The sequence below is a fragment of the Stegodyphus dumicola genome, chromosome 12, assembly GCF_044657685.1.
Source record: "Stegodyphus dumicola isolate Sdum_Otavi_A_Nest chromosome 12, ASM4465768v1".
In the NCBI taxonomy this organism is placed as follows: Eukaryota; Metazoa; Arthropoda; class Arachnida; order Araneae; family Eresidae; genus Stegodyphus; species Stegodyphus dumicola.
This window is the reverse complement of record NC_140779.1, coordinates 114018781-114041535: the sequence shown is the minus strand read 5'-3', so window position 1 is coordinate 114041535 and position 22755 is coordinate 114018781. Positions and strand designations below refer to the sequence as shown.

General features: G+C 33.8%; 1 protein-coding gene across 7 annotated transcripts in view; it reads left to right on the top strand.

Moving 5' to 3' along the window:
* LOC118200813 (serine/threonine-protein phosphatase 4 regulatory subunit 1-like) overlaps positions 1 to 22755 on the top strand; it is a 236199-nt gene that overhangs the window by 146889 nt on the left and 66555 nt on the right. The window contains exon 1 of one of the 7 annotated variants that reach the window (XM_085806820.1): positions 6743 to 7757. The exons of 5 other annotated variants lie outside the window; for them this stretch is intronic. In XM_085806820.1, coding sequence (XP_085662946.1) covers positions 7649 to 7757 — 109 coding nt within the window. In that variant the 5' untranslated portion in view covers positions 6743 to 7648. Of the gene's footprint in view, positions 1 to 6742; positions 7758 to 22755 lie in introns of those variants that run through there. One more of the 7 variants, XM_035372782.2, reaches the window with a different exon arrangement.

The window sequence follows — 22755 nt, the reverse complement described above, 5'->3', positions numbered from 1 at the left end:
GAAACTTAAAATCTTAATCTACTGCTTATTATAAATTGCCTTGCAAGCCACGTTTATGATAAAAATTTACATATTTTTGAAAGGTCTTGGTACCTATAAAAGCATATTTGGCTGTTTAGTAGTTAGGAAAATGGCTATTAAACGCTTGAACTGGTTGAAGATGTGAAAGCGATTTAAAATCACAGCGTAAAGATAATTAGATATTCTAATTTAGTGGTACTTTGTATCACGGTGTCTTAAGGCGTACGAAGAAGTTTCAAAAGGACAATCGAAATGTTGGAGGTGCGATGGTAAGTGACATCTAATAGGCACCTTGTTTGTTTTCTTTAAAGCACTGCCCGGTTGTTAGTTGATTTAAAATTATTTTCAAGGGGAGTTAATATTGATAAATCAAATGAGTTCAAGGCCCCGAGTTGCAAAGCTTCATCTATTTACTTCTGTAGAGTAAAATTTACCGAACGGGCTTAGGATGATGCGTCGAGTACAAAACTAAACAGCAGAAAATTAAATTGATATAATTCAAAATATGCTATTATGTTTGTGCAGCGCTGTATTTCTAGCGGCGGTTGTGATGAAAGGTAAGTTTCATCGGTAAAATCATGTGGTTTGGTTTATTTAATTAGGGCAAAACACACTAGGGCTATCTGCCTAAGGGGAGGGATGCCTTCGTGGAGGACTTTCTTAGGGAAACTGGCTCGTATACACGTTACACATGGGGAAAACCACGAAAACGCCTAATTATCTTTATTTTAATTAACTTTTTAAGGTACTTTCTCCATCCTTGCCATGCTTTAATGGTCACGGCCGGATGTATAATCTACACAAGCTATAGCTTATGGCCCCCACTTTCTTGGGGTCCCCCCAAAATTAAAATATAGTATAAATGGTATTAAAATATATTATAACAGACTTATAAAGTGTGGCATATATCAAATAGCTTAGGGTCTAAATTTTATTAAATCTGGCTCTGTTCATGCTGTAATTAGAAGCAAACTTGACGAGTATTCGAGAGGTCCGAAGTCCGCCGAGGCCCAGGCATATTTTTCCCATCTCCTTCTTCAGATAAACCCTAATGGCTCTACAACCTAACGGTGTTTTTGAGCACTGTTTGAGAATTTTATTAGGTTGAGTTCGGTAAGCTAAAGCGATGTACACCTTTTCCAAAACCGAGCAGGACTAAATAAAGATGCATTTTAAAAACTGTCTGTCTAAGCCTGATTCCCCCACCCCAGTATGTTTTTTTTTCCCTTTGTTTTAAATATTATAATTTGACATTCTTAAAGTATATTTCTTCTTTGCACCATTAATATTTTAAAATCTTGGCAATTTTTTAGCGGTTACCTTCTTACATAATTCATTTTGGATTCTAATGTGGAAAATTATAAACTTGGTGTTCAGGAACGGAAACGAACTCGATGAATACAATGTAATTAAATATGTTTATTATAACGTAGATGTTTTGTGGCAACAACATTTTTTTGTTTGCATATATTTCACTCGATGATCTTTGGTTGATATGTGTAAATGCTAAATAAAATTATCGTTGTTAATTAAAAGGGTTTTAACTACAAAGTTTGTTTCCATTCATCCTCAGTTCTTAAACTAAGAAATTTAAGTGATTTTTACACTTGTTTTTTATTGGAGGGATGGGCTAATTTACCTGAAGGTAGACGACTGCGAGTATATTATAATCATGCACAAAATTTTATTAACACGCTCAGTGTAGTTACGCATCACTATTTTTTGTTGCAATAATACAGTACAGGACACCCCCGGGGAAAAAAAACTATTCAAGATGGAATTATACAACTTTTTCTCTGAAATTGTTTTATTTGCTTAATTATATTGGAAAATGGGTATGTGAAGCTGTTTTTTTTTCTTCCCCCACTTTAAATGCCCTCAAGAACCAAGGACGTTTTTATGTGAGGCGGCCTAGTTCAAGCCGTGTGGTATCTAAAATTTAAACTCGAAATGATTTTGTATTTAATCATTTAAATAATTTTAGAATGTTTTCTTTGGAACTGTTACACGTTAAAATTATTTCGAACTTTCTATCTCGTTATGTAGTTGGCGAGGTGACGTAGATACTTGCAAATCACGATATTCGTTATGTATGAAATACATCATTGAAGCATAGATATTCTGAAGTAAAGGGTGATTTTAGAGATAAACTAAGCCTTGATTAATTTAGCAACCATTCTAGACTGCTTGAGTTGCTCTCAAGCAGTCTAGAATGGGTATGGTCGTACGGGAAGATGAGCTGGAGACTGCTGGAGCAGAATTTTTGTTCAGCAGTTGAATTAAAGATTAATTTTAATGATTTTATTTTTCTTGAATCGATATTTAGTGAGCTATGGTTAGGTGATATTTTAAAGTACTGGTAATTTATTCACATGTCGATTTAGGAAGACTAAGCAGTGTCTCCGGGAGAGAGAAATCTTTCTTCTATTCTTCGTCGGTATATTTATGAATTGTGTAATACTATAAGGAATTAAAATAAACTCCAGCTGTTCATAAGGTGATTGTGATGAGCTAGCTTTTTACAAATTTCCAATTAATGAGCAACTGTGCTCGTTTCGGAAAATTTAGAGTACTTTAAGAAATCCAGAATCCACCATAGCTCATCTGAATAAATTTAACTTTTAAAACTAAGGCAATTCCCGACTCTTCTCAACAGAAGAAGGGACGAAACTGATAAAATTTAAAATTCAAAATATTTATTGAAACAGATATTCTAAAAAGTAGTATATGTGTAGAGTTGTTATTTGTTTTTCTTCAGTTTTTCATATAATGTAGGGTCTATTTGATCTAGTTACCGAATGAACTTGCCAAACCAAACGGTTAATTTCGAAGAATGTATATTTTCTCCCTCCTTTTAGCATGCCTTCGTGGTGTAACTGTAGCGTACTCGGCGCGTATTCGAGAGGTCCGGGTTCGAGTGCTGGCGAGGGCATTGCTCATTTTTCACATCTCCAGCATCAAAATAACCTAATGTCTTTACAGTGACGCCTGAACTAAAAAGGTGGTGGATGATAATAATTCACCTCCAGGGTTTGGTTATTGGGCTCATTTTCATGTTTCTTGCTTCAAGAATTCTAATGACGCTACAAATATTTTTGTGCAGTTTCTTTTTCGAGTTTAAAATCATGATGAAGACATGGGTATTTTTAAAAGCTGAGAATTTCTTTTAAGGTCTCTTTTAGCTTTTGTAAATTTTATGCCCTGTACAACAATAATTTGAATCAAGCCAAAATCCTGTATTTCCTTCTCCGGTTTTTAAATCTATATGATGTTTTTAATTCAACGTAAGTAGGGCTTGACTGTATAGTTCATCATCTCTCTCATTCTATCGTCTTGCGTTTCTTTTAGTGAGACGTTCATTTCATCAATTTTATTTTCCACATTCAGACAATTAGTAATGGAATGTCAGTGAGTAAAGTACATTCACTATGCACTTAAATATCAGCGGGCACCTATGAGACTTGAAATTCACTCTTTTGCATATTAGGGGGAAAAAAATGACATTGCCAACATCGTGAAACGGAAGATGTGACAGTGAGTGGACGATGTAAGCCCGTTTTAACAGTCGAGGCATTTGAAAGACAAGTTTTAATGTTAATGGTTGAATTTGTGGAAACATGAATTCAGGGTTAACTCTTGGTTTGCGAAGGAAATGTCTATTGAAAACTAAAAGAGCTATTTTAATATGCCATAAATTATTCTGCCCGTCAGTTTAATTTTTAGGCGGTAGCGATGAGTGTTTTTTCCCCTAGTTTTCAAGTGTTGCCGTAATTTTAGTTTTTGTATCTTTGAAGTCATGTTTACGAAGAAGATATTTGAGACAAAGTTTGAAGAAGGTCGTGTCTTGTTTCAGTGCCATGACGGCATTCTTCACAAAGCAAGTTTTCTAGCTTTGTGGTTGTCATTAAGGAGAAATAACTGGTATCCAAAAAAAGCCTTTTCTGCAGGTAATGCGTCTCGTTAGCGACCCATGCACCACCATCTCGCTTCAAAGATGTTCCGCTGCGTATTCTTAATTGAAAATGCCGTATGAATGGATGTTTAAAATGTTATGCTGTAGAAGATTAAACATTTTTCAGTGATGATTAGCAGGTGAATCTTTGGTATGAAATAGTGTGGGCTGCTAACCAAGAATAGCAATTTGGCCTTGAAGATAAAAAGAAGTTCCGTAACAGCTTACTAGAACATAGTGGTGAGTCTACCCCGAAGGATAATAACCATAACAACAAGAAGACTAGCTCTCCTATTAATAACATCCGTTGCAGGCAACAAAAACTGTATGTAGTTGATGACTTTTAACTGCATTCAATTTCTTTTTTCGAAACTGTGATGGCTAAAAATTTTTTTTATTATAAAAGTTTAGATACTTCGGGAAATTCTTTAACCTTTGCATAGTTCATTAATTAGTATGTTCTCCTTATATAATGAATGATATATTTTCAGTGTATGAAGATATTCAATTTCCATAAAACGTGTGCGGAAACGACGATGTGGTTCAGCAGAGATCTTTGCTTTATAATTATCGCGTTTTCCCTCCCTACAGATTTTTTTCATACAACTATGTAAACATGTTTTGTTAGTATTTAAAAAGGTATGCGTCTTATGTTCAAAAGTCTCGTTAATAGTAGACGATGCGTGGCAAGATAGATACATAATTTTGCTTGTAATTTTTATATCTGTTGTTGCTTATGCTCGCTTGTTTGACGTAGTCAGTCAAGCCCACGAAATTACCACCACCTCTACCCTTCCACCAAATCACACAAGAGAACTTTCGGCTCGCCGCATATTTAGAGTGGCGCCATGCCGGACCGACACTATACATTTACAAACATCCATGCCTTCTCCGGGATTCGAGCCTGCGCCTTTCGGCACGGCAGTCAGCGACGCTAACCACTATACCGGTTGGGCGGCTTATTCGCAACCTTTCTTTTACTCAGTTTTTCGTGACCTAAGGTAAAACAATGTTTAATAAAATTTGTAACCTATTAATAAGATTTATAAGCATTTCAAAACGGATGGAATTCTTTCTAAAAGTGAATTATTTATGTAAAGAAAAAAGGAATAAAAAACAATGTAAAGGTTTCTAGGTAGTCCCTCCCCCCTTTTTTTTTTTCAAAGTACTATAGTCAATATAGTAATTGATCAGTTATAGTTTTTACGTAATTCTCACAAAAATAATTAACGTTGCTGTCGTCCTTTCTCTCTTTTTTTTAAACAACCACTAATTTGAGAATTCATGTTCTAAAAATCAAAGTGCTATTTCTGCTTAAGATAGGCGATCCCAGAATGTCTGTTGGTTTATTTTATAATCCTGTAAAGAATAGATTATTATGGTGAGTGAATCTTAATTAATTAACTTTCTTTTTTTTTTTCTCCTGTATAAAAGAAGAGTGAGGCTCTCTCTTCCTTGTTATCTAATTCAGGATGAAAACAGAAGAGAAACATAAAATTAGCAAAGCAACTACCTTGTGTTTGGCTTAAATTTAGTCACTAACTCAGTCGATTTCGAGGGCAAACAGATATAGGTCAGTCTTCATCAGGAGCAAAGAAATCTGCAAGACTGGAAAATACCAGTCTTGCAAATTTCGTGTATTCACCTTACAAATAACTCAAAATAATTTCTGAAATAGTTATGTTTATAGTCCTAACTATGTGGGTGCTTTATCACTTTGATTCATAACTCATTTTTATTTTCATCATTCTGTAAATGAATAGCCCATTATTATTGTAAATCAAGGTGTTACCCAAAATATATTATTTAAAAATAAAAAATTTTGTCCACTTACATTTAACATATCTATAAATTCTGGTGCAAGATGCGGATATTACGAGTTTGTCGATAAATAGTTCAAGAGTAGCATAAATAATAGTAACAGTAATTAACTTCTAATATATACAAATGCGTGCGTAATTTTATAGCCACTGAATTGATTTGTAACCTCGGATAAGGAACTGAAATTTGCTTGATATGGACATATAGCTGTATCAAAAGTATGTTTCTTGATATATAAACAGTACGTGTTGTCACATTTTGTTAAATCTAATTATTGAAAGCAATACAGGGGCTTTACAGTATACACATCAGCCCCTTACGTAATTAATTCTCAGTGACTTCTTACTGTAGATGCGTATGCTGTTATCTTTTTATATCAGTGACTCTCCTTATCCGGTTTCTTAGATCTGTGTGTGAACAGCGCTCGCGAGAAGTCCGGAGGTTAAGATTAAACTCAACGGCGAAGAAAGTTTTCCCAATGTGGGTCAACGGCCGCGTATGTTTCAGTGTAATGAAGCCCAAGTATGTTAATGATACTACCCTTCGCCCGAGAATTATGATGAGAGTTCGACTTCACTCATCTCATGCACTCTAGGAATGGACGACGCCAAAGATTCCTCCCCTCATCTCTGCGCCAACTTCCTGCTCCCCCCTTTCCTCTCTGCCATCCTCAGAAACTCTCTATCCCCCTCTTTGCCATAGCTTCAGTACCGGCCCATCTCTAATGGACTGGGCGCTTGTGAATGAACCGCGACCGAGGTTCTTTCCCCTTCCTCCTCCGCCCGTTCCATCCCGACTCATGATTTCAAACCTTATTCCCTCCCTGTGCTCCCCCTCCCATTCTTTCCCTTTTCCTATCGCTCACGAAGGTTTCTGAATGGACGGCTAGAATTGGCGGGAACACTGTGGTTGGACGATTCTGTCTTACTTCTTTGGCGGGCTTTGCCTCCCGATCTCCGCGGCAGTCTTCTCCTTCCGTGGTCTCCATGCTATACCCGGCGAGTTTCATGCTCCGTTATCACGCTTAAGATCAGATGCTCGAAATGTTTATTCATGTGTTGCAAAGCTGAATGATTTGATGTACTGAAGTTTTGATACTGTAGGACATATATAGTAAACTACCAGGTGCCTCTAGTGTAAAAACGTAACAGGAGTAATTTCATAGTACTCTGTCGTTTAGTCACGTGGGTATTCGCTATTCAATGACTATGCCTGTACTGCCATCGACTTATGTGGATGAGACGTAAAATTAATTGACAGAAAGCTGAAGTTGATTTTTACAAGAAGTCGTGTAACAGATTTTAATGGAATTATTTGTGTTGTATGATATAAAAAGGTCATTTGGAAAGATGTTTTGGAAAGTGGATATCTTACTTTTTTGGATTATTTCTACGACATCCCATGAGATTGCTTCTATGATTAAGATTTGGGTTTCCCTCAGCGCGCGTGTGCATCGACGCCGGATATTGTCGTTTAGGAAAAGCTTAATTGCGATTTCCTCTGATGTGACGAGCTGTTCGACACCGGAGCCTCCAAGGAGCCATACAGGAAGTGGTCGTTTACTTTTGCTGGGATCGTGGCGGACGACGAATACTGGCTTGTGTACTGCTCCGGATGAGTCACAACTGCCTCCGCAAACATCTGTCTCCCATTCATAATGCATTGAAAACCTCCCACTTTCCTACCGCGGGAAGAGAGGCGAAGTAGTACGAGCCTGTGAGCTTGTTCCTTTCCTCTCTCAACAGGAGGCGCCAGCATCGTTGTGTCCTCCCATTCCTTTCTCTTGGCATGGTGCCAAAGATATCGGGCGGGCTCAGGGTAAGATGAGAGGGAGGAGGGTAGCAGCTTTAACCCATGGTTGGAAGAACTGAAATTTTGGATACCCAAGGACACCCTGAGAACCTAATGAAGCCCCCCTTAAGGAATCTCCAGATTCCTGGAATGGCTACGTCGATACGTACTGGTAAGTAAAATATTGCCTCTTATTCTTAATATTCAGCCATCTGCAGTTATTGCAACTAGACTTAGGTATAGATACATAAAATAAACTACATAACGATTTCTAGTAAATTTCTTCTCAGGTTCCTTTTTTTTCCTTCTCCATTTTGAAATTTGAATTTCAGTTTGCCAGTAAGATATAAAACATTTTAATTCATTTTTTAAAAATTTCTCAAGCAGCCTAAATATTTCTTAAATTTTGAGTTCTGAATATTAATTGTATTTTGCATTAGCATTTTATCATAACTGCTTAAAGATTTTTCCAAACTTGCACCTTGCAATTCAGTATTTTTAGTCCGTGTAGCATGACACTGGACCAAAAATGAATTGTGGCATTGGAGCCTGAAATTAAGGCATTACACTAAATACGTAGTGTACGAAATTAATGGATGAAATGAATTTTCTCCAATTCTTGCAAAACATTACTATTATTATAAATTGTGTGATTTAAAACTCATTTTAAAGTTCGATAAATTTTTTCCCATTTTAATGTTTAATTATGCCTAAAATGCCAATTTTTAAATAATATAACTTATATATTGTTAGTAACTAAATATTCTGCTGTTTGTTAATAGAGTACTTAATTTTACAGCTTGTAAATTGAATGTTATGTATTATTAAGGGAAGTAGATAGATTTTAAGTGTAATAACTGAATGCCCAACTATGCGTTAAAAGAACCTATGGAACTTTTTTAGTCAAAAATTTTGTAGAATCGAGTTATCTGCTTCTTTATGTATGTGTGGACACAAACCGAAAGTGTTCTGTGTAACTGTAACATCATACTTTCCTTTATTGTAAAAATGTCGTTTGGTTTTACAACAGGAAACGCCTCTTAGATGGGACATTTCCGGTCTTTTATTACGAGGAAATGAACTTCTTATTTAAATCGTCATATGCCTTGAATGAGATATAAAACGGTCGAAAGTGATAATAATTCTTTCGGATCATCAGTGGAACTGTAATGAGGAGTTGAAAAATCATTTCGGTAAATTTAGTATTAGCGAAGTGAACCCGAGCATGAACAAACCTCAATTAATTGTTGAGTCACGAATGACTTATTTTCTATCAATGGTGAAATTTCTTTTAAAGTTACATGTAACCAATTTCAAATTCTTGCATTGCATATATTCTTGCATTTTATGAAACTTGTATATTTTCACGCTTTGTGAAAATACATTTATCGAAAACGTAATTTGATGAAAATTCGCTGACTGATTAAAAGTAAATAAAAGATATTGTCACCGGCATGTTTTCATTGGCTTTCTCTGCCCCTTTTCATTCCCAAATGTTTAATATCCGTTAATTTACCGTAATAAGTTTATTTTATTCTAGATCGTTTAAGTTATATATCTAAATCTATTCTTTCTCTAATGTGCATAGTTTATATTAATGCCACTTCATATTCGGTTGAAAACCTGAAGAAATATTTTGCTATAATGAAACAAATGCTAAGGTCTGAGATACACTAGATTTTATGTAAAAAAAAAAAAAAAAAAAAAAAACCCGAATAACATTTCAACCGTGCGTTCCAAGCTTATCCATCAAAGAATTTTTGTAATGTAGTTGGTTTGATCAAAATTCAGACCTGTGATTATTGCGGAGTAGTTAAATACGTAAAGGTTGCGAGAATAAAATATACACCTTAATTATAATTATTTAGCTCTTTGCTGAAGTTCTAAACTTTAAATTATTTGCTGCCGTTAATTGTAAATAAAAAAATACCGGTGAGTATCCGAATAGAGAACAATGAAGTAAGCAACTCCATGCCAGGCGCACATGTTTCTTTAAAATCATTAGACACTTAGAATTATTGTTTTACTGTACTGCTATATTGTTAAGTCTGGGTTGAGTGGCATTAACTGACTAATATTAATAATGAGTAATTTGTAATGAGAACAAGAAATGGCTAAAAAGGGACGCTGAGGTGAAAGGTTATTGGGTGAAATATTTCCCCATTAATTACTTACACCCCCCATTAAGAACTACACGGAAATGAGGGCTCCCCGTGAAGGGATTCTTAAGGGAAAACTGCCCCTTGTCTATGTTACAGTAGGGGAAAACCATGAGAACACCAATGTAGTCAGCCCGTTTGCCGGGATTCGAATTCCAGACCAAAACTACCAGTATTCAGCGGCTTTTCGCTCGACTGCTGGTGCGCCTATTTTCCCTATGTTGGGAAGAAAATGATATACGATGTCCGAGACTGGAAATAACCCGTGGATTTAAATTATCTTTGATGATCGAGTTATTTATATACAGTGTAGTTTGCAAACATGTATATGTAGTTTAAAAAAAATGGAGCATCAGTTAACAAACATTTTGTATAACATAAAAATTATATTTTAGTGTTTTTTTAATTATATGGTTAAAATATAAGTAAATAAAACTTTTTTTGTAACCGTAAATCAATGTTCATAAACTCATTCATGCCCTAGATGCCATTTTTATAATAGCCTGAATGTTGCTGTTCCCACGTGTCTTCTGAAACAAAGGCAATTTGAATTTCTGATTACTTATTTTGCTAGGCCGTGCTTCATTCTGATTTGCAGAGCATAGTGTTTGTTAATAGTATCAATAAAATGTGAAAAGTATTTTTGTTTCAGAATCAGTTCAAAGATCGTATGGGATCTTAACTGATAACCAGATAATTGCTGAGTGTAGTATAGAGTGTGTTGACCCCTTCATAACGGAGGCATCGTTGTACTCAAAGCAACTAGAATATATTTATTTGATTTTATGTTGGACCCGGAATTAGTAGCTTCAGGAAATGATGAATTAAAATAATAAAACTCATTCAGTTTAAAGGAATTTGCTACGGTCATATTAAAGAGCAGTTATCAGAAGAAAAGCAGTACAATATTCAGCCTAAGAGGTGTGAAGAGGACGAATCTTATGGTTATTTGATTTCCAAAACCGGGCTTCTGTGTAGTTTATACAAAGAATTTAATGCCTCACGGTAAATCGAGCTTTTTTTGAGTGCAGTATCAAAATAACAGATTACACCCGAAAACAATATTCTTGTTTAAGACAGAGATAAGGAACCAAAGTACATGTGTTACACAGTGGATGGGCATAAATTAATCTTAAATTTGCTTACCAAGTCTCCTGCGCCTGTATGTTTTTCAGAAAGAGTTTAAAGTTTTCTCTGTTGTGAGCTGTAAAAGAACACTGCGTTGCAATTTTGGTTGATACGAAATTAGTTATATTGAGGGAAAAATTTCATTGTAAGCTAAAGGTAAGTTTAGTTAGGTCTTTTGTTCGCGAATTGATTGAAATCATTCTGTGTTAAGTGGCAAAGGTTAAATTCTGTATCATTTGAAATATGTACTAAAAGTTTGAAATTACTCACTTGTGTTTGGAAATTGATTTTTTTAATTAATTTTTCAATTCAAGCTTGAAAAATATGTATTCAACATTTAAAACTTAATTTTGTAATTATGTCATATGATTTTTCATAGAAATTTTAAGTTCTTGTTTACAGAAAACCGTGTGTAAAATCATTCCCATAGAGAAGTTTTTATGCACGTTTTTTATTGCAATTTCAGAAACTTTTGAGGTGGCAATATTAATAAGAGTGCGCGGCTTGTCCGTTTATATCTAACTTTGTTTTCTTTTTGGGCATCGTATTTTGTTTGTATGTTCGTTCTTTAGATTGTCCCCTTTCTCCATTGCTGCCCCTAAAAGACTCTAAGCAAAGAGCACCGGATTTTAAGCGTCTGAAGTTGTCGTCAAACCATAAAAGCAAGTAAAATGGTACTTGCGTTTAAGGTTCTCATGATCGAGGCTTAGCTACTTTAGTACTAAGTTTGATCTTAGCAGCATCATGAAGTCGGTGTTTTAGAATTAATACTTTTATTGAGGCTCATGTGTAATTGAGAATTTCTCTTATAAAATGTCGCTGAGGCATCTTTTATACGTTATAATAGTGCTGCAAATGTTTATAATTACCATTTGAAATTGCATAAATTAGGCGTATCGTTAAAAAATGTAATTCTAAGAGAATACGTTTATTGCTTTTAAATCGCTGATAATCGAACATCAAATTCAAACGATAATGTATAAATTTGGTGTTATGTTTAAAGAACATTTTTAATGTCAAAAAGTATTTTATTTCAAACGCGCAGTGCTCCTAGTCGTTCCATTAAAACCGGAGGACACCTGATTTTTTTTCTGTCGCATTTGCTTTTCGATTATATGCATATTAATTTTATTTTCAATGTGTGTGAAAGCTAAGCTTTTCTTCTCTACTTTGGTTCTCATCAGTGTTAAAATTTTCAGAAAAGTACTGAATCGCCGGAAACTGTATAAGAAACATAACTTAAAAGTAAAAATTTAAAACACTATTTTAAATCAAGAGCACGTTTCAACTAGTTTATTGTTCCGATTTATGCACTGTAAGATAATTCTAATCAAATTTGTTAATTTGCATACCTGCCGTGCTGGACTAGGACGTCCTAATTTTTTATATTTCAAGATAAGCAGCTATGAATTCGTTATTTTGCTTTGCATTTATTGTCTTTCCAAAAATATGAAGACTCCTTTCGTACCTGTTTCCTACCTGAGTAACTGTGATAGCTTATTGTGAACTAAATATTTGTACTTGTTAGTTTGTCGAATGTTTCATCATGGTAAAAAATTACCTCCCTTTTTTTTTCTCAGTATCTTTGATTTGGGGGGGGGAGGGTTAAAAAAGTGTTATTTTAAAACGTACTTTTGGGTAAAATTTTATGCTTATTTCGTCAGCGTACGTCTGATGATGTTTCAGTGCTTCCTGAAAACTGCTTCTAGTGAATTATACGAATTCCATTCTTATCGCATCGTATTGTGCAAAAGCTCGAAATATTAGTCGGTTTGAAGATAGAAAACCTATTTTAGCTCGGCCTGAACTCTGTTCGCCAGTTCATGGCGGCGGCATTCTTCAAAAGACCCGCCGACATCCAACCAAAACCAAGCCTACTCGAGAACTCCCCCCTCACCATCCGCCGTCGGTACGCACAGGTATTCCTGAGAAATTTACCCTCTGGGGAATAAAATGCCACTTTGGGTCACTGGCCGCATCCTCTTGCTTTCTAGAGTCTTCTCCGGGCACCCACCCGAACTTACTTCAACTTTTTATAATCTACTTCTCCGGCGTGCTTGCTTGTAAGAACTCAGAATTAGCTCTGTTCTAAGTCAAGGGGAATTTAAAGAAGAAAAACTATTAACTCAAGGGAAAATCGAATTCGGTCTCTGCACAAAAATCCTTTTATATGCATATAAGAGGAAATGTTACCTTGTTTAACAAAATAAAGATACATAGTTTTCCCTGATGATGTCCCTGCCCCCAAGCGAAAAAAAAAAAAGTGGTGCTGAAAAGTAGTATTTATTTAATGCAAAGAAAATTTTTGAAGAATTACGGTTGTTGATAATTTACTAATTATTGAAAGCATACGAAAGTGCATTTGTCGGTAAGTCATTTATTATTGATTATAAATAATGTGAGGGAACAGTTTAAAATTTGCAGTAAAAATGAAAATGTAAATCAGCGTGAGAAGCAGAAAATAAGACTAAAACTTGATGCGTTTGAGGATTTACAACTTCTGATTTATGTTTAATTTAACTTAGGGCAAGTTTCGGTGTACAGGTAGTCCTTGACCTGCGGTGGTGAAAAACTAGGCATTAAAATCCTCCAATATAAAGTTTACCTCCTTCCCGCATGTAATATTGCGTACATTATTTTTGTACGTCCAAAACGCTACACGAACGTTGGTGCAATTACAAAATGAGCTGTATGAACTTTGTCGAAAATATCGATTATAATACTGATCGTTTCGCGAGGCCTGAAAAGCGGTCAGATTTGTCTTGAAATACAATGCGGTAGGGGGGTGTGGGGAGCCAAACGGACAATACTAAGGAATTTTACTCCTAGATGCAGTAAATTATCCAAATGAGTAACAATCGTACGCCTAATTATTTTTTAAGACATTATTTATGTGTCCTTTTCGTTTTGTTTATATTTAGTAATTTAAAGGAAGAGTGCCTATTAATTTTAAGATATATGTATTACGTAAGAAAGAGAAAATATAAAGTAAGGAAAGTACTCAGAATTTTCCATGCTTTCCTGCACTTCTCTTACATACGTTTATTTTGTTGTCGGTCTTGGAAACCAACGTTCAGACGAGAAGAATAAAGACACATCATCCCTATTTACTCGAGCCGATAACTAATACCCGTCTATTGCCATGAATAAAGTAAGAATCAATATGACCGTTCAGCTTTTTAAAAAAGCGAGCCTAAAAAGTCAGTTTGATTCTGTCTTGCACAGGACCTTGTGTAGTTCGAAAAAAGTAGAATTAAAATATTTTTAGTTTAATAAATTTCTTGAATGATTATTACATTATGATTCTAATAATAAATTTTCATGATAATGACGTACTTTTATACCAGTTAAAATTTATAAATTAAAAGAATCACAATAGTAAATCACAAATAGTTCATTAAATGGCATCTATAAGGGGTGTAACAAATCCATTTTGTAACTTGCCCGTAAACAGAAAATAATGTATTTCGGTTGTTTTCTCTCTTACGGAAGTCGAATCTTTTGCGCTTTTTTTCCTATTATGAATACATTACTTTATAAGTATAACTGCATAGACAAAGGGATCATAAAAATTTAGATCTGGAAAAATTTTTTTTAAAAATTAAGATGCAAAACCATGAGTGTTTCCGTTTTTAAAACTCTTTTGAAATTGAAAGCATATGCCTTTCTGTTACAAAAATATTGCGAAAATAGAAGTAATGTGCATGTTACGTTTTCAGTTACAAGAAAAAATTCAATGAAATATTACTCCGCAAAATATTTTAAAAGGCAAGAACTTTTTTTTTTATCTTTTTTTCACCTGATTTTTCACGATTTTTTTCAGCGGTCCAAGTACATCTGCATCATTTTCCGAATTATTAATTTGCGACTGAAAAAAATTCCATTTATTGCGTCCAATTTTTTAAAATGATATTACGTAAATGCTTCTAAATTGCGTAGTGGGTTATTTCAAATTATTATAAATGCTGTTATAGAATTAAATTTTAAATCAAATTATACGAGAAAAGCAGGAATTATTCGAAGAATTTATAAATTCAATATTCATATTATTGGAAACTGTGCGACCATAATGCCTTTCAGTTGAATTTCGATGTTATTAATATTCTAGTTAACTTTAGGAGCAGATAAAAGCGGCCGTACTTGCAGAGGAGGGGGAAAATGGGGGTGGCAGGTGGATACGATTGCGCACTTTGTTTACTGATCAAAGTTCATGTTTAATGTTTGTTTTTCAGGATTGTTTTATGTATGCAAATTCAAAATAAAAACAAGTTCCTCAACTTCCCTGCACCTGTGCGATGTATTTTATTTTCATTTGTAAGTACTGTTTGTTATACATCCTTAAAATATACGCTATTTGAGGACCATATCGTTGGGCTATACTTCTTAAACTACCTTTGCAGTTTTTTGAAAGTTACGGAATTTTACCAATTTTATCCAAGCTTTCAAAATGTCCTTTAATCTCTTAGAAACTTTGCTGTATTTTAGACCCTGTTTTAACTATAAGGTATTTAATTGCAAGGAGTGTAAAATGCAAGTTATGCTAAAAATTGCAAAACAGTAGAATATGTGAAATTGCAATTAGAATAATGCTAAAAATTCTGAAATTTACTAAAGTTGATTACAGTTTAAAGTATCTTATGTATGATAAAAGCATTGTTTTTAAGTTTTTTTTTAATGTTATTTGTATATTGTTATTTTGCTTAAGCGATATGCATGCATTACTTTGCTGGTTCTAAAGTATCAAGAGCAGCAGCCCTTCCAGTTGTACCACAATATCCCAAGTTTTTAATCTCATCTTCTGGACTTAAGGTAAATCTCCGGATTTCCAACCATTTTTAATTTGTCTTAATTTAGAACATCACTTCCGCATGTAATTTTAGAACATTTATTGATATCACTAAATGTCAAAGTGATGATGAACCCTTTAAAAAAAAGTTAAGTGTCATCTGAAAAGTGTTCAGATTTCACTTATTTCCTTTTTTTTTTTTTTTTTTTTTTCTTGCTTTCAGCCTATTTTTCCGATTACTCTATTTATCCTATACATTTTATCATACATAAATGCTTTGTTACCTACAATATAGTCATCAATATAAAATTCAAGGAAAATAGAAAACTGTATGCAACCCCAGAATCATGTTATAACCAGATTAGTAATACGTATGATGCGTTATAAAAAACTCAATTTGAAGTCTTTTTAAAGTAATGGTTTTTGACATTTCAAGGTTATGCACATTATATTTGCAGTCTTTCTTTAACTGGAATTTTGTGTTGCCTCTTGCGTATGCTATGCACATTTTTTCATGCTTAATTTTGATTTCGACAGGAAAGTTTTTAAAAATAATTTTCTTGGACCTGAATGGTATTCTCTGCTGGTTACTTCAAAATGCATTTCGTCTTCAGTTTTTTTTAAAGGTTGTTTTGCCTTCCTTATGTATAAATTCATATAAATATATGTCTATGTAGAAGCTCCATATTCATATCTTCCAGAATTTGCGTCGCTTAAGTCAGTTGTACTACTTTCTGAATAGTAGTGGAGGCAGGATGGGTAATTAGTGAAATGTCTAAAAATACTTGACTTTTTTAAGTTTGATTAATGCTGTTTTCATTTTCCTTACGCAGATGAAAACAAAATGAATTGCATTTTTTGGGAAGTGTTTAATATTGGGATGTTATTGGTAAGAAAGTGCGTCAAAATTTTATAAAGCACTTAATTGTCTGCATGTTTGGATAGTGTTCCGTTTAAATAAATTCAATTGTTATTATAAAACTTAGATTCGTTCTTAAAAATATTGTTGGAGGAGGGTACCTATATATATATATATATATATATATATATATATATATATATATATATATATATATATATATATATATATATAATTTGAAGTTTCTCTGATAGATTATCAAGCAGAATTTATCCAAAGTTAGATACTAACGATACGATTCCTTGTCGTTAGTATCTAACACACCGTAGGTTAATATTCATTCAAAGATTCTTATTCGGCCCAAGGGAAAGTGAGGTTCACTGAAAAACCGCTTCTCTGCAGGTACATTAAATAAATAAATAAAATGCTATCGGCATTGCGTTAAGAAAAGAGCAGCTTAAAAACGTGAGTGATGGCTCTTGTGATTGAGTCGGCATGCCCGACATTCCTCAACAGTTTTCCTTTGAGGGAGGCAGGCATCTTTTAAACTTGTTTCTTCATTCCCCATTTCGGGGGGACGCCAAGGAGGAGTCCTTGGTCATGGGAACTCTTGGAAGGTCTGCCGTTTGATTGGAGGTTAGCATAAAGTTTTCTTACACCCTCATTTTTCTGTGGGAACCCGTTTTTCTGCTTGTTAGATAGCAGTATTTCATTCAGTGTTTTTGATGAGTTCATAGAGACGGGATTTTTGGAATTATTACTATCTGTTTGTTTTCGGCGTCATATAAAAATCGTACTTTCATCTTTTGAACCTTAATAGGGCCTTGATCTGTGCAAAAGTGATTGTGGTCCAGATATAGCTGGAATTTCATGTTTTCCCCCCTCTCTTCTTTCTAAAATCCGGAATTTCCTTATTTGTGGAATGTTCACCTTCTCTCTGAAATTTTGTTTTAGATAAAATGTATCATTCAAAAATTACGTAACTTGAAAACACCTGTAATTCGTATGACGTTGTTAAAACACCATCAGATACATTTAGACAGTTATACAGAAGCATTAAAAATTGTGGACTGACAGAAGATGAAAAACAAAAATTCAGTGTACTCGCAATTGTCGGCTAATGTTGGGGAAGCAGGTCACGTATAATCCAAGTTATCAGTTTTCATGCATATTGTATGGATATATTTCTTTTTAAAAACAATCGGTAATTACTTTGTTTTTCAGAATGTGTAAATATCTGTCGGATTTCAATGTTGCTCTCTCACAGCTCATGTGATGAATTGTCGGACCTTCTTTCACCTGTATTTTCAGTATAGTTCTCTGCCTGTTGTGTTGACATTTGAAATGATATCAACATAACTCAAGCATTGAAAGTCCAGCTCAATTGAGCAGCTATTGAACCTTTCCTCTATTTTTCACAATCGTCATTTTTAAAGGATTTTGCATTTGAAATATTTTGGCTTCAAAATCTTTTCAGAAAATAAAAAAATGTAATAACTATTACAAATATATTAATATGTGATTTCTATATAAAGAAAAATCATTCTCCATACTAAAATTGTTCTCGTGTGTTTTGTGACACTCGCAGATAGCTTTGAGTCTGCGTGCGTGGCCACCCCCACACAAGGATAATCCACATATGGATAATCGAGAGCCCACTGGACTCGGTATTTACAAAACTGATTAAATTTATTGTCTCCATGGGTGTGCTATCGAAAGTTTATTTAATTATATTGCTGTTATTGTGATAGAACAATGATAGTCTAAATAGGGAGATTATAAAATATATATTTATTTTCAGTGCGGGGAAAAAAAAAAAAAGTAACTTTTGAAGCAGAAAATTTCTCTGAAGGCATACTGTTAAATGTTTTAGGGATAAATTATAGAATAACTAGGCAGCTGACCAAAACTCTTTACCTTGTGTTCGTTTTAGCAGTTCACCTCCAACACCAGCTGAGTTGCATTTGTAATCTAATATATAAAGGTGTAAATGAAAAGCCCATTGTCTGCATCAGAATGTCTTGCTGATCACAGTGAACATTAATTTGTTAGCAGAGAGAAATATAAATGCAGCCCTCTCAGAAGGGAAAAAAAGGAAACTAAATTTTAGTTATTTGCAAAAAAATGTCAGGAAATCAAAAACGATAGGTAACTGTGGGAAATGTAGGAAAACAAATTAATTTTTAATAAATTTAAAATATATAATTCTGCTTGACTAATGAAATATTTGTGTAAAATTTTGCATATGTGTATCACATTAATATTCTAAATTACTTGAAATCAATGTCTTTTTGTAATAATATACTTTATGTCTATTTTGGTCAAAACAGTTTATATACTGTTTTTATGGGGGGGATTAATGTTACATATCTGTGATAATTTCAGTATTTTTAGTTTATATTTTTTGGCTATTTTAGTAGGAACAGTTTATATAGACTACTATTTAGTTGATACGTTAGCGAGTAAAAGTGCAAGGTTATGCCAAGATACGCCATAACGCAATGAACAATTTTATACCACTTTTCTGTGCGAGTTTCTGAATAGTTTTAATTTCTAAGAGAATGATCTGTTATTTTAAACATTTCATAAGTGTGGGAACAAGATTACAGTTAATTTAATCTGCTAAGATTTATCAATTTTACGTATTCTTCTTGTAAGCACTTGCTTGTCTTCCATCTTTAATTTAAAAATTGTTTTGACACAATTGTGCTGTAATTATAAATGTGCATCTAAACTAAAAAAACTATTTTTTTTTTCGGTTGAAGTCAAGACAAACAGTAATTTAGCATTTTTCAGAAAGTGTAGAATAATAAAGACCCTAGCTGCATATTTTAATCAGGAGAAATCAACAAATATGGATATTACATTCCATCTTATCCTAGTTACTGAAAAACCTAACTTGACATCAAATAAAATATTAGAGAATAAATTTCTGGTTAAATGAAAGTGTAAATGGTGTGTTTGAATTATTCTCTTACCCCCTTTTCAACCCCTTACTCTTATCCCCTTTCAGAATCAATTTTTTAAACACAATTAAAAATCTGTAAATTTTATATTGGTATTAACTAACTAGAAGTTAATTTATATTCTCTTTCATGTTTACTTCTTTGTACGAAGTAAAGGAAGTATTGTAATCACGAAAAATTCCGGGTACCGTATTTCAACAAAAATATCCATTTTGATTACTATCGAATGCAATTTAACAATGTTTTTGTGTGACATCTGTATGTAAGGACAGAATAAAATACTCTTTTTTTATTCCCCCAGATGAATTATAAAACTGTTTTATAATGGATACAAAGGAGATTTTTTCGTGCTGTCTATGTACATACTTATGTATAACTCAAAAACGAATAGCCTCAGAACGTTGAAATTTTGTATGTGGGACTGCTATAACATGTAGATATGCACCTCCCTTTTTGGTTGCAGTTGGCTGTGCCAAAAGTATATAAATATATGTGATAAAAAACAAAACTCAATAGAAGTGTTGATCCGTAATGAATAGGAATTTCTAGGCGAAGGCGGATTAAATCTTCATTTTTTTTATTTCAGCAAACATGTTGTGGCCACAAACAAGTTGGTACATTATTCGTGCATATTCCAAAAAGCTTACATTTTTCATAAATTTGCAGTAAGAAAGATGGAGTAAACAGACTGCACTCTAGTTAGGCCAAAGCATTACGCAAGTGCCGTTATGTTCAGGGTGAAAGCTTAATTCAGACTGAGTTAGTTTTGGTTTTGAATGCATATTAATTGGATACTGCTATAAAATTACTATTGGCTGCTTGGGTTTTAGTTCCATTTACATCAGCAGATTTATGTAAGAGTCATATGGCATAGTCTCAAAATGATGGAGTGCAAATAGAGGTTACTATTTTTAGAATAAAGAAGGGAAATTTACGTTGCTTATTTAATCTTTTACATATTCTTTAGTTTTCTTACATATATATCCACTTTCAGCCGAGTAAATTGTAATATATAAATTGTGCATTTTTCTTTAAAAATTATTGTATTATGTTGCTGTTACCTTCTGTTTGAGGTTTCTATGCCTTTAGTTAACCTGTATGTTATAGTTGTAGAATTATCAACAATTTAAAAGTTAAGTGCGGCTAAGCGTAATTTTTTTGCCATAGCAGCCGTAATTGTTTACATTTGAAACTTGGTAGAATTGTGGATTTGTTGCCAATCTAGAGAAACTAAGCTTCACAACAGCAAAGTAACAACTTTTTTTGTTATTGCAAATTAAATTATGCTTAATCTACATATTCTGGAATTATCATTTAAGTTATTAAATTGTTTCATGTATTGACTCGGCATAGTATCCAGAACAAATTAAATCAGTTTCTACGCCTTCAGTGTCTTTTTGCTCCGAGTGAGACCAAAAGTAAATTTTCAGTTTTGTGCACCAAAAAATCTGTCATCTTGCCCTCTGACCGAATTGCGTGATTTTGCGTATAAACTGTAATTTTAATTGGGGGGGGATTACTGTATTTGGTGTTTTGCTTTTCTGTATCTTTCAATTTTTAATAAAGATATTTTGAGTTTTTATTTTTTTTGCCGTGCCGTGAAGTGAGAAATAAATTGATTGAATGAGAAATACGAGTATGTATCTAATGAATTTCGAGGAAATAAGTTTCGTATTAGCAGAAAATTCTGTCGTCAGTCTGTTTCGGATAGAGGAGCATGTTTATGAGCAGCGCATGCGCATGAGGTAAGCAGTGTTGAATCATCTGTGAAAAACTGTTTAATAAATCAAAAACGATGTATAAAAGAAATTATAGTATTTGAATAGAATATGTGGCAAATATTAGATAATTCTTCAAATGATATAATTTTCGTGCATTCTGAGTTATAAAATGAATGAGATGCAACGCTTTTAAGTAAACAACCTAGTGCCCAGAGTATCGCTATGGTAAATAAATATAGTGAATTTTAAAAAGCGCATTTATTCTATTGAGGTTTATGGGCTATCGACGAAGTAAATTTAATTCAATTCAGTAAGTTTTTAAATTAAATGCAGGGAAAAAAAATGCGTATAATGTAATATTCCGTACAAGGAAGTCAGGTGGTGTATGCATCCTTTATTTATATATTTTTTTAATTTAAGGCTATTAGAGTTTGGATGATTCCCCCCAGTTATTGTGAACCCTTTCAATATGCATATGTAGATTGTAAGACTGCATTGTAATTTAATGCCACTTTATTGCGTTTTCACTTGTAATGGACTCCATGCATGGGATTTCATTTGTTGACCTCAGAGTTTTGAAATGCGAACGTAATTCATTTTGCATAACAATTCTTTTCCAATAACAGCATCATTCTCTACTAAAAAAGGTGAAATTAACAGTAAAATATTGAGAAACTTTCACAACTGCCTCATAAGTTTTCTCTCAAAAGCCGTGAGTGCAATCAAAGAATTGCCTTATAAGAAAGATAAGGCGAAAACGTGATAGAGAGAAAGATAGGGTGATAGTTGATTACCATATGTAATTTCCAGCCTGTGAGCTTTTCAGTTACGATATGCAGTTCAATTTTAGTTTCTTCTTTTTTGGGGGGCGGAGAGGGTAATCAATGTGTACCAGAGATTTAGAAATGCTGCATTATATTAATCTATTTTTATGCTATCAGTTCGAATAGTCTAGGTTGTACTTTTACCTGTACATTACTGTAAAGAAGCGTAACGTGGAAACTAAGTCGTCATAAATTTGGTCGAGTGCGGAAAACTGTGTGCATGTGTTGTCGTATCCCATGGACATTGAATTGCCTATCTCATCGCCCTTCAATTTCGACTTTGCCCTTTGGCCATAGATTTCTGATTGTAGAGGTCAGCGTAGGCGTGCTGTGGCTGAAGCTCCTCTCGACTTCGCGCGAGTTGACGATAAGCGGCTGTTCTTGCATGTGTGTATTACGGTGCGGTTTAACATAACTCTTCGATGACGGAACCGTGGCCCTGCTGGCGCCATGGCTCTCTTTTTTTCTCTGTCTCTCTTCCCTTTGGTCTATTGCAGCCTGTGTAGAGAATTTTCCCAAATCATTTCTCTCCCCACGTTTTATGTGACGAAGTCTAGCATTGTCCTGTAGTGAGCTCATAATGTTAGAACAAACGCCTTTCTTGTCCGTAAAGTATAGGCAGCATTTTACATTGTACATTTGTTAAACAACGGATAATTTCTTGTTTTACTAAAGCTGTTTGAATCTGTAACTGTGGCAGTTGATTCATACAAGCTGTATGTTTGAA